Source organism: Thalia democratica, chromosome 8 (assembly GCF_965202585.1).
Source record: "Thalia democratica chromosome 8, ktThaDemo2.hap1.1, whole genome shotgun sequence".
Lineage (NCBI taxonomy): Eukaryota > Metazoa > Chordata > Thaliacea > Salpida > Salpidae > Thalia > Thalia democratica.
The window spans coordinates 36,125,639-36,138,369 of record NC_139172.1 but is presented as its reverse complement, the minus strand read 5'-3'; the positions used below and the strand labels follow the sequence as shown (position 1 = coordinate 36,138,369).

At 31.8% G+C, this 12,731-nt stretch overlaps 2 protein-coding genes across 2 annotated transcripts; one reads left to right on the top strand and one right to left on the bottom strand.

Moving 5' to 3' along the window:
• Nucleotides 1–935: 935 nt before the first annotated feature.
• On the bottom strand, nt 936–10,059 carry LOC145843203 (protein unc-93 homolog A-like). The gene is made up of 6 exons (XM_082950662.1): nt 9,992–10,059; nt 5,719–5,834; nt 4,356–4,520; nt 2,994–3,650; nt 2,291–2,526; nt 936–1,160 (listed from the first exon to the last, which is right to left on the bottom strand). Exons 1-6 carry the CDS (start codon nt 10,057–10,059, stop codon nt 936–938), a joined length of 1,467 nt encoding a protein of 488 aa, XP_082806788.1.
• A 113-nt stretch (nt 10,060–10,172) lies between these two features.
• On the top strand, nt 10,173–11,594 carry LOC145843202 (kelch-like protein 7). Its single transcript, XM_082950661.1, has one exon. It carries the CDS (start codon nt 10,173–10,175, stop codon nt 11,592–11,594), a length of 1,422 nt encoding a protein of 473 aa, XP_082806787.1.
• Nucleotides 11,595–12,731: the final 1,137 nt, after the last annotated feature.

Below are 12,731 nucleotides of genomic sequence, written 5' to 3'. Positions count from 1 at the left end.
TGATATACTAGTCCTGATTTAAAATTAATATTTTCAAGTTGACAATTTGCAAGTCAAAACTTGGAAAATTTTTTTTGTTGAATAATCTAAACCTAAAAGCTCACAAAATTGTTACTAGGATGGAGAAAACACAAACTCTTTGTTGAATTGCCGGAATAAGTGTTAAACAGCGATATTTTATACAAACAGTGAACTTACTCACCTTTACAAAATTTCTACTTATTGTTTATGATGAATAATGGTCAGCTAACTTTACAAGTCACTACGTTTTATTGACTGTATAAAGTTATTTAGAAACCGAGTAATAAATATAAAGTAATACTAACACCCAAGAGATATATTGAAAATAGCCCGAAGCTCAAAACATTTCAAAGAACATAACGGATAAAAAAATTCATACTTATTTAATAAATCAATGCTACTTTAGTCTATTTTTTACAAATCAGACAGACAGATTGAGTAGTGTATCTTTTATAATAAAGAGCCTAAAAACACTATAATATAAACTTTGTTTCAAAAATATAAGTAACTTTTAAAAATAACGTGGCATAAATAAAACTTGACAACAATATAAATTTAAGTAAAAACACTTAAACTTTAAAAAGTTTGAACTACAAAATCTAAAAAGAAGTCTAAAACAATAAAATATTTTTTAAATTATAATTTTAATACTTGAACCATAAAATCAAACTAACATATTTTACATTCAGATTTTACTATATAATATAAGTCTAATATCAGTCTCTAGATCTTATCCAAAATAACAACAATAACAAATGTAAATGAAAAGATTTATTTAACACTAACAATAGTATAAACAAAAATTAAATAACAAAAATAAAATCGATAGACAAATGTAGACGGAATTTGAAACGTGTATAAGGAAACAAAAAAACATAGCTCAAAACAACACCGCCACCTAGCGGATAAAACATTTACCAAAACCTCGACTCCTTGTCCCGCATCCTCCAAGCAACCAGCAGCGTCCCGGTGCCCACGGTGGTGGTTGCCATGACGAAAGCCAGCTGGGCGACGGGGAGCATGACTCCGCTCAACCCGTACAACATCGTCGCCGCAAGGGACTCCCACAGGCTCTGGAGGGTCGAGCTGGCGACCAGGTCGTCACCGGAAGTCCAGATGAGGCAGTAGAGCGCGGGAACCTTTGAAAATATTTCAATTAAAAAGGCAACTGCGGTCGTGTTTAAATTAAACTCGTAGCTCTAAAAGTGCTTTTAAAACCTTTGTAAAAAGTTGTTCGTGAAGTTTGCCAAAGTATCCTATGTTGCCCCCTATGGCCCTCTACAACCCCCTTAAGAGACATTTTAGCAAGTTAGGGGGCTGACTAAGATAATTTTTAACAAAAACTTCGACTGTACGTTCTGATGTTTTTATTAAAGAGAAAAAGGTCTTAGGCACAATTAATAGAAAATTTAGAACTTATTAATGTTATAAATTCTGGAGCTTGAAATGAGTATTTTATTTACTAAAGATGGGGCGTTTGTACAAGTGAATCAAGGAAACCTTGATGTAGTACAAATTATAGTTTAAGTTGTATGTTGGAATCAGCAATCTGTACTAAAATTATAAGTTTTTAACTTAAACTACTTCGTTGAACATTCAAGTGTCTTTGATATATAACACAATTTAAAATACATTTTACTTATTAAAACACCTTTATCCTGCTTCAAACGAAAACACAAGCTTATCAGACATCAGACAACTCTTATGATTCTAATGTAAAATTATATGCAGCTCTAAATCTGTTTTTAAATGTTTTATGTTTAATTTCAACTCATACTCACAAAGAGGACTTATAGAATCTCAGTAAAAAATTAATCTAGTAGTTTCTAAAAGTATTCTGCTCCCTCAGGCAAATCAGCAGACTTGAAGGGGGCTGTGAGTTCGATGCGTTTCACGAAAAATCTGAAACTTAGACTGTAGAACCTCGGGTTTGTATTGAGAAAAAATATAAGCTCCCAGGCACAATTCACTGAAAATTTAGAACTTAACTTGATATTATGGGGTTTGAAATGAGTGGGGCGATCATGATTTAGTTTACTGAAAATTTGTGCAAGTGAAAAAGGGAAACCTTGGTGTAGTACAACTTATAGTTTGAGCCGTTTATTGGGGTCTGTATTAAAGTTATAAGTTTTTAAGTGAAGCTTAATTAAGTGTCTTTATCAGTATAATACATTTTCAAATACATTTTTTCTAAATAAAACACCTTAAACCCGCTACAAAACAAAAGCTTATTGCAAACAGCTCATACAACTCTAATCAATCTACCAACTTGTGACTTCATGATTCCGTTGGTCACCCCAAACCCTCCTGCGATGACGTAATAAACCCATATGACGTCACTGGGCCGCCACACAAGTAGGGCGACGAGGATGCAGGTTTCCAGGACGGCCGTGACCAGGATCACCATGGAAACGGGGATTTTTTTGGAGAGGTAGGCGGAGGAGAAACTGCTCATTGCCATCGCCGCCCCCAACACCGCCATGCAGTTCGTCACGTGAGTAATTCCTTAAAATGTAAAATAAAGCTTAAAGTGCCTGTAACGCATTTGGTATAAATAAAAAAAAAACTAAGCTTCTGAGTTTCATTACATTGTCGTATTTTGTTTTAATATTATTTTTGGCTTTCTTGAATTTTTACTTTTCTGCTTGAGGAACAGTAACTTTAAATTAACTTTTTAATATACACATATTTAGACAAAAAATTTGACTGAAAATTTATAAAGTTTAATAACTTAATCTAGGTATAAACAACAGTTTAAGTTTTAAATACCTGTCCGTATGACTGAATTTTTTTTAATACACAATTCTCTCTAATTCTTATAAAGTTTGAAGATCAAGAAAAAAAAAACTTACAGTAGTTATGCTTTCACATTTCAAACTACCACAACGCCTAAAATTATTTAAAAATTTTGTTTCTGTACAAAGAAACTTATTTCAATTAAATCAACTATATATCATGAAATATTTACTAACCAATGGCGCAAGAGATCCAGGCGCTGGTGAACTGGCCCATGACGAACGCCCACAAAAAACCCCCCCTCATGGTGATGGGCATGAGCAGCAATGCGGGCTTGTCCCTCCTCAAAACCTTGAAGATCAGCTTCAGCAGCCTCAACGTGCTCTTCTCCTCTATAACTTCGGGGGATTCCCCTTCTGCTACTTCTATGTCGTTGCTACGGAAACTGGGTTCGGTTTCGTAGAGGAACAGGCACAAGAGGGCGCCGACCAGCTGCATGGCCAGGAAGACGCCCAAACCCAACTTTACTTTCTCCCTTGGAAGGGAGTTAACCTCCGATGAGGAGTTCTGGGGAGCTTCACCAATTGTGTAAAACAGCCCGCAGTCGGTGGAATTGTACGACGTCATGTTGCTCGTCGTGACGTCATTCGACGACGTCACGGAAGCGAGGAAGGAGATGACGAGGTTGCCGACGATGACGGCGAACGAGAAAACGGCGAAGAAGACGCCGAAGAACAAGTAGGTGGTTTTTTCCGCGCTTTTCTGCCGCGCGGTGGCGTGCCACACCGCAATCTTGGCCACGTAGACCCGCACGCTGCTCCATAACAACGAGGCGCCCGTCCCCAGCAACACGGCGGCGGGAACGATGGTGTGAGCGACCGGGTAGAAATTTGCTGCGAAAAAAGTTATAAACTGAAGCGAAGTTTGTTTATTAAAACGGTCTTATTAGTTTAGAAATATCTTGTTTTTTGAAAAGTAATATATTTTAACACAACTGAGTCGTTATAATAGCTTTGTATGAAAAAAATTTATATAACAAATTTAATTTGTACTGTAAATTAATCACTGATTTATATAGAAAAAAAAGTATGAATAAATAAATAAAGAATAATAATGAAGCATTAACAACATTTTATTTTAAACGACAAAATTTTGTTAAGTTTCTGACAAAGTATTGATGCTTAAAACCGTCTAAAAATATGCTAATAAAAATATTTTTTGTTTTTCAAACATATTTTATGCATTTAATACTCAGTAGTTATATAAGCGTGGTTCCTACAAATTGAGTTTTTAAATATAGCGGTTGTAAATACAATGGTTTATTAGCCTTAGACTATTAACCGTCTAATTTTAAGAAATTAAGTTTAAGTGTATGAACTTTAAATTTATAGATTTTGAGAAGCATTATTTTATAACGGCTTACATTTCATAAGCTAATTAGACTTTTTATAAAAGTGAATTAAGATAAAGAAATATATAAGAATTCAAAACGAATGTTTAGTAGTTTTTCATTAAACGACTGTAAGCAGGTTTCGTATTAAAAAACAGTAAAGTTCGTAGTCAATAAAAACATTTCATAGACAACAACGCCAACAAACCGGCAGTGTAGGTTGCATACGCGAGAGTTGAAATGCAGAGAATTTTCCTGCAATCGAGCATGTTCATCACTAGGGGGGGCAAGAACATGGAAGTTGTGAGAAACGTCAGGTACAAGAGACCCAATGCGATCATCCCGACTTCCTTGTTCAAATTGCTTTGCAAACCTGAAACAAGGTAGTTTATTAATTTTTAAAATTATTGAGTTTAAATAACAACGAAATACTTGCAAAACCCATTGGTGATAAGTTATTTACGATTTGGAGTTGTTAGAATATATTTCTATAGTGATTTTATAAATTTTTTGTTTGTTTAAGTTGTATTGTTCTGATATAAAAACATAATTTGTTTGTAGCCTTCTAAACTTAAAAAGGTTAGTAAAGTAAAAGGGTTAAAAAGTGTTCTGTTTAATAAACAAAGAGTTTTAACTAAAACTTTAAGCACTAATAGCAAGCTAATTAACAAGTAAGACCTTACTTGTAGAATATTACTTTATTTAAATAGAGACAATCATGAAAAACATAAAGTTAGAGTTAACGAAATTAAATTAGTTATTGATTAGTTCACAACTTTTTTAAAAGAGAATATATAAAACTTAAAATTTTTGAATTGCTTTGAAATAATAATAAACGCAAACAGTAGTGTTTTTTGTAATTGACCGGCATTTATAACTTTTAAACGTTGTACAATATTAAAATTGTTTTCCTAGTTTTTAAAAATAAAACCAAAATATTTTCAAAAATGTATATTGTTACTTAATTTGCAAATGCTATATTTAGTTTACAAAATTTTATTAAAAAACAAACTTTCTTTTTTTTTTTGCCACTGAAAGAATGAAATGCTGATAATGTTTTAAATTTTTTGTTTTAAACCAATTTATTATACTATATTACATACTCTGTAGATATTGCTTTGTTAGTTTTATAATAAATATTCAAAAAATCTTCATAAAGGATATTTCAAAACAAAAGTAGTAAAAGAAAACTTATATTTTTTTTTTTACTTTTGCGAATACATTAGTTAAAGTGCTATGTTACACAAAACGAAAACAAATTGCTCGGTTAAAAATTCAAGTAAAAAACATACCAAATAATAACTATAAACATTAAAAATAAAATAAAAGCATTGTAGATACAGCTTAAACAACGTATTTAGTTTTCAGTTTTTTTTTTTTAATTAAAATAATTTTAAAATAGTCTTTAGTTTTGTTCATTCTAAAACATGTTAAAACTGTAAAATATTCTAACAAACTTTACCTTCAAGTGAAATAAATGCAGAAAAATTCAATAATTCAGCGACTGAAACTAAAATTAATGATTGTTATGTTTTTTATTGTTAATTAACAAAACAAATAGAAATTCATACTAACCCTGCAAACATGGGCAAAATATTTTCCTCCAATCTGGTTATCGGTTTTTATGTAAACTTCCCTCAGAATGCTCTGCCCGATCGGATTATATTTTGAGTTGAACTTGTCGAATCTGTTAAAAACAATTATGATGTTTTAATGCTGAAAAAAAAAAACTCAATGTCTTAAAAGTGAAACTTTGATAGCTGCTAAGTAAAGTATACGGATTGTTCTTAAGACTTTATCAACAACTTTGATGTGTTAAGCTGAAAACATTTTCATGGTCTTCAAAATAAAACCCTTTATAAATGTTAAACTTAGTTTGCATAAAAATGTATTGAAAGAATAAATCTCCTCTAGTAGTTGTGATCTCTTTATTTCTTTCCTAAAAATCAAAACATACAATATCAAAGTGTTGTTAATGAAACTTATCAAAAGGTATTATTTAAAACTTATGTAGTTCTTAAGCTCTAAATTTGTTAATAAATTCACTTAAGTACTGAACAACTTGACCATCAAAATTGTAAAGAACAGATTAAAAATCTTTTTTTATTTTGTTAGTAATAAACATTTAAAACATACCAACAGATTTAATACTTTTACTGAGGAGTACACTAATCAGTTATTTTAATTGAGAATGATAACAAGCTTTCGCTTTACCTTCCCTCGCTACTTATTCAATCAGGTCTGCTATACAACCTTTAACAGCCACCTCGAGTCGACTTGAGCTATAAGCTATATGCCTGCAACTAACAGTTACCTTCACGGCGTCAACCCGCTTACACGTCTAAACGCTGATTGACTTTATTAGCAAAGTAGCTTGCCATGTCAGTTTTAAATAGTCATTCGTTAAGTTATAAATAAATTTGAGAAGTAAAAATTAAAAACGATTTGTTAAATTTGAGAAGTTAAAACAATTTATAAAATATTCTCATAAGATAGTATGTTAATTAGACAATCAACTTATTTATACACCTTTATAGTTTATTGAAAGACAAAAAAAAGACGTTCAAAATATTTGGCTCTAGGACCTGGTCCACAAAAACCTTTCGGTTATCGAGTCGCACATCATGGATACCTTTTAACGTCTTGTCCAGGACCATACGATTGTTTTATTCCGAAACATTAAAAACTATCAATTTATCTATTCAACACATTAAAAAGCTTCTGAACTAACTTAAAGCAATTAGTGCTTTTAAAGTTTAATTTGAAATTTAATTCAACCAAAGTTGATTTAAAAGCGTTATCGTTTTTTAGTTTATTGTACAAAATCGTTAATGTTTACTTTAAGATTTTTAAGTAAGCTGCTAACGTAAGCTAAAAATAAAATTTATTTTTTTTCAAACCAATACTAGATTGCAATGATTTATCAAACTTCAAAAAAACAAAAGTGATGTTTCATTATAGCACATTGACTTTCTTTGTTATATTTATCAGTTATTACAGTTGTGTAATACTTTATTTATTTCTTAAACGTATAACACTTTTATTTATCAAGAATTAACATCATTACAGTAATTTAAAGTTACGTTCCAAAGATATTAAATTTGATAATCAACTCAAAAAAAAAGTTAAGATCATTTTATGCAAATTTTTTATACATGTTTTTAAAGTTAAAATATTATTTTTTCTTTCAAGTAGAGCAATTATCCTTAATGCATAGTTAAAACGGTAGTTTTTAGAGCAGGAATTTAGGTTAACAAAAGATTTTATGTCGACTAAAACGAACATCTGGAAGAGTTAGTGACGTAACATGAAATAAAAAAAAAAGTTATGCTAATTTTATGCAAATTTTTCATACATATTTTTAAACGATTTTATGTCGACTAAAATGAACATCTGAAAGAGTTAGTGACGTAACATGAAATTTCTGAAATTAAAAAAATAGTTTAGAATATATATTGGATATAATTTTTGGGGTGGGTGGGATGGATAATTAAATCGAAAACCGCTGTTCGAAGAGAGGCCGAAAGCAAGATCGCACAATCGCGCGCAAAGCGCGCTGTTGTGCTTATTTTGCGAAGCAAAACCGAAAGAAAGCGGAGCTTTCTGAGGTTGGGACGTACAATGAAAGAGAAGCCTTGGAGGCATGGAAGTCAAAGCAAGATCGCACAATCGCGCGCGAAGCGCGCTGTTGTGCTTATCTTTGCAAAGCAAAACCGAAAGTAAGCGGAGCTTTCTGAGGTTGGGACGTAAAAAGAAAGCGAAGCTTTCGAGGTCTGGAAGTTAAAGCAAGATCGAGCGCGAAGCGGGCCTTTTTTGCGAAGCAAAATCATAAGAAAGCGAGCTTTCTGAGCCAGGAATTTAGCTTAACGAATTCAGATTTGTTTAAAGTTAAAATATTATTTTTTCTTTCAAGTAGAGCAATTATCCTTAATGCTTAGTTAAAACGGTAGTTTTATTTTAGTTTTTAAGCAGAATTTAGGTTAACAAATTTAGATTTGTTTAAAGTTAAAATTAGTGGAGTAATTTTGTTTTAATACTTAGTTTAAACGGCAGTTATTAAAAACTTGAAGTATTTTTTAAGAGTATTTGAAAATAGTAGAAAATATTAAAAATTTTTTATATTTGTAATATTTTAGTTATAATTTTATTTACTTTATTATAAATTATTATTAATTAGTATTTGCTTTATTTGGCTAGCACAAAAGCGCGCTCTGCGCGCGGTGTGCGATACTTTTAGCTACTTATTACAAACTATTTTCTTACTTATGTAGTTCTTTTTGTTTTATAGTTAAGTGAATAGATATATATATTTTTCCTTTCTACATTATCTGTTTCAAACTAACTTGTTCTAACCCATAGTTTAAACATAAGTTTTCTAAAATTTTAAGAGTTTTTGATAGTATTTCAAAATTTTAAAAATTTCTAACTAATAATTTTAATTTACTTATTTTATTATTTATCTGCCTTATTCGGCTAGCACAAAAGCGCGCTTTGCGCGCGGTGTGCGATGCTCTTGGCCATTTATTAAAATCTGTTTTCAATTTAAAGTACCTCTTAATTGTTTTATTGTTTACTTCATAGATATATTTAACCTGAAAACCACTCTAAGAAAGTAATTTACAGTAATCCATATTAATTATAAAACTTATTTTGTTATTGTTTATGTTAAACGACGCTGTTGTGTTCTTATTAACATTCATTAACAATAAATTATTTGTTTCTAAGATTACAGACATCAGCACAGTTACTTGAAATGTATAAATGTTTATAATTAAACGAATTACTGTTTTAAATTTCAAACAGTTTTTCAAACTATCAGTAAAAGCTTTGTTGGATTAGAAGCGTTTGTTTTTTAAATAGGTTGGTTTGATGAGGTAACAAAACTAGTTTTACTATATAAATATTGTAAGTACAGTAATGTTTTTTTACTTCAACACAAGTTCTTAAGTTTTTACAACTGCATACTAAGTGTTAATATACAATTATTATAACTACTAATAAGAACGTTTACTTTAAGTGTTATAATTAACTTTTTCTTCACTTAAAACTATCTTTAAGTACAAATCTAATCGTTAAGTAGATGATCTAAGATAGTTTTAGCATAAATAAAAGTTATAAGCCATGTTAAAAACTAAAGGTTACGAACTTTTAAATTTAATAGCTTGTACTACTAAACAAAAATATTTAAAAAAAGAAGTGTCGCTTTCCATTACATAGTTTTTTTTGAAGTGAGAAATGGTGGTTTTAAAGTTAAAAAACGAATTGCATTTTTATTTATTTACAAAAGGTATGTAACTTTACTTAGCTTATAAATTAAAAATTTGAACATATGTGTTAAACTCAGTAATAAATCACAATTTAATAACAGATTAAGTTTCGATTTTGAATAAAGTTTATATTTCAAATTAAAAAAAAGAAACATTTTAAGATTTAAAATCTCTTGATAATGTTTTCTTATATACTAAGTCACAAGAAAGAGTTGGTCAACAGTCTGGCTTTATTGTACAAATATACGTTTAAACTCCGTATTTTCCTTCTCAGTAGTTCTTTATTTTAAAAAGATGAAATAAAGACTTTTTAATATTTTAAGATAACTTTTTGATAGACAAAATTTTGATTAAATTCAAACAGCGCATTTTAAAAATTATTTAATTATGTAAATACTATAAAGTAATGTGTTAATTATTCTTCTATTATTTCTTCAGCGTTTACTTTAAGTTTTCTTAATGATAAAGTGGATTAAATTTTAAAATGAACTTATATGTTTAATATTAAGTTTATAATATTACATCGGCACAATAAAGTGGACTGGTAGCACAGCGTGTGGAGTTGGGGGCCGCGTACAGGCACGGTAGATCGATCCACAGCAGCGGTAAACTGTAAGTTTTTCGAAGTTTGGTTCTTTTGGACATTTTTAGGAAAAGCTTTTATTTATGCCCGCCTCTCTTCTACTTTAATTATTTTTAAAAATTAAATCCCTTATTTTTTTATTGATTTTTTAACAAATGCACATAAAACAGAAGATATGAAAACTGTTTCAACTTTGAAGATAAGCAAGATTTTGCTGAGTGAAGTTGAAGTAAGCAACCAGATTTGCGAAGTTTTCAAGGAGAAAACAAGTTTCAAGAATGTGGCGGCCTTTTATGAGATAACTGCCACCTTCAGTTTAAAAAACATTTCTAAGGCTTTGCTGTGCTACATAGAACAATTTTTCACGGTGGTCGCTGAAACTGAAAACTTTCAGCAGCTGAGCTCTGGTCTGGTTGCAAAAGTACTTTCAAGCTCTTCACTGCATGTCACTTCCGAGCTTGAGGTCGTCAACGCAGCCAACGGTTGGCTGAGCCGCGACTTTGAAGGCAGAAGAGCTTTCGCGAGCGATCTCTTCGCAAAAGTGCGTCTCAGTTTGTTGTCGAGCGGCAGCTTGGAGCGTTTGCTGCGCGAAAGCTCGGCTTTTGCGGGAAACGACGAGCGCGCTGCAATTTTACAAAACGTTGTTGACAGCAAAAAAGTTGAAAGCAAACTTTCCGCTCGTCACAGGTACTGCGGTCAAGACATGTTTGACGTGCTCGTCTGCGGAGGCTACTTCGGAAAAATGTTTTTCACCAACGTGCACAAGGTGGACGGTAGAAATTTTAAACCCTCCAAAGCTGACGCGTTGCAAATGAAAAGAACGCGAGCCCACTTCAAAGCAGTTTATCTGAGGGCAGAAGTTTATTTTCTTTATGGTTTCAACGGGTTCGGAACCGTAACACAGGTTGACAAATACTCTGTGCTCACCCAAACTTGGCAGCGCGTGTCGCAAGAGGACGTGAAGCAGGAAAATTTTTGCGCTTGCGCTTTGATGGACAAAATATATATTTGTGGGGGTGAAAGGAGAGATAAACGTAACGACGCTTATGTCCATAATCCAAGTGACACTGAAAGAATGTTCGACACGAAAGACTGCTCGTTCAAACCAATTGCTGAGATGATGCTCAGAAGAAACAACGCGGCTTGTTCGGCTTACCGAGGAAAAGTGGTCGTTTCCGGCGGGACTGTTGACGGAGCGCACTCGCGCGCAGTCGAAGCGTACGACCACGAGACGAACGAGTGGGCGCAAATGCCGAGCATGCTGGGCGCCAGAGAATATCACGGACAAGTGGCCGTCAGAAACAAGCTGTTCATAATCGCACGTCCCGCATTCTATCCCTCTCGTGAAAGCTGCGAAGTCTTTGATTCCGACTGCCAGCAGTTCGCGCTGATCAAGAGACCGGTGAGAAGAGATCAGAAATCAAGCCGCTTCAGAGTTGTTTCAATCGGTGAAAAGATTGTTACCTACAGTGCCTACTCGCGATCATATTGGTGCTACGACATTGGCAAAGATCAATGGTGTGAAGAAGAGTTTGAGTTGACAGAAAACATTATTGGTTTTTGTTGCGTAAAAGTACCTAAGCTTATTATCTATTGAAAACACTTTACACGTTTAAGTAACTTATTGTTTTGGACTAACACATAATTTAATATTTGTTGCTATTTTTAAAATAAATCTGTTCAATTTAGATAACGTATATTTAAGCGTTTAATTTTAAAATAAAAAAGATCGTCATCTATAGTACATAACCAATTGAATGTAATTCTTGAGTATTTTTAAAAATTTATCTATAAGTAATTAATTTAATGAAATCCTACTGATAGGTAACTTAGTGTCTTAATAATTTAAAAAAGTTTGGTTTTTTAACCATTCTTATTTTTTAAGTAATAAATATAGGTTTTCTAATTTTGAAAGTTTTTCAATTTAATTGAATTGTTTAGTTCAATAAATACAGTACGTTGGCAATTTCTACAATTTTTTAACAGTACTGTTAAATTTAATAACTCTTAATAAAGATAACAAAGCATGTATGCATAAATTCCATATCTGTACAGGAACTTAAGCTTATACTTAATGGTAATACGAAGCAACGTTTGTTAGACAAAGTTTAAATTACTTAGAATAAAAATACGGGCCTCGTAAAACACTCCAATGCATTCAAAATCGCAACTGTTACTGTTGGTCTCAGTAAATTAATAATGTTGAACGGCAGCAAGCTCAAAAATCAATTACAACCCAGACATGAGCTTGCCTGAACTGCGTAATGCTTGAAGGAGTCATAATTACTCCCGCCGGTTGATTTTCTACCGTACGAAGTTGGAGCTGCGAGAAAGCGACTCTTCGTGCATATTTGAGCACCGGCCGTTGTTAATATCTATAATAAACTACTTTGAAGTTGAAAACCGAAATAAATAATTAAGAAAATAAGCAAAAGATTAAAAAAAATTAAGTTACAAAAAGTGAGTGAAATAACAAAGCAATATTTTCCCGCTAGTTTCATGAACCAAAACTTGTAAAACTTTCTGAATATTTTTATTGAACACTACTTAAAAAAAAATTCAGAACAGATTCATAAAAGGGTTTCCTAAACTAAGCCAAGTTGCCCCCTTTGGGGCTATAGTTGATTTAATTTTCAAAAACAAAGTTTAGTTTTATTACTTTCTGCTTTCGAAATATTCACTAAAAAGTATTTGTTAAACTTTTTGTTGTGTTTCATGTTATAACGGACAATAA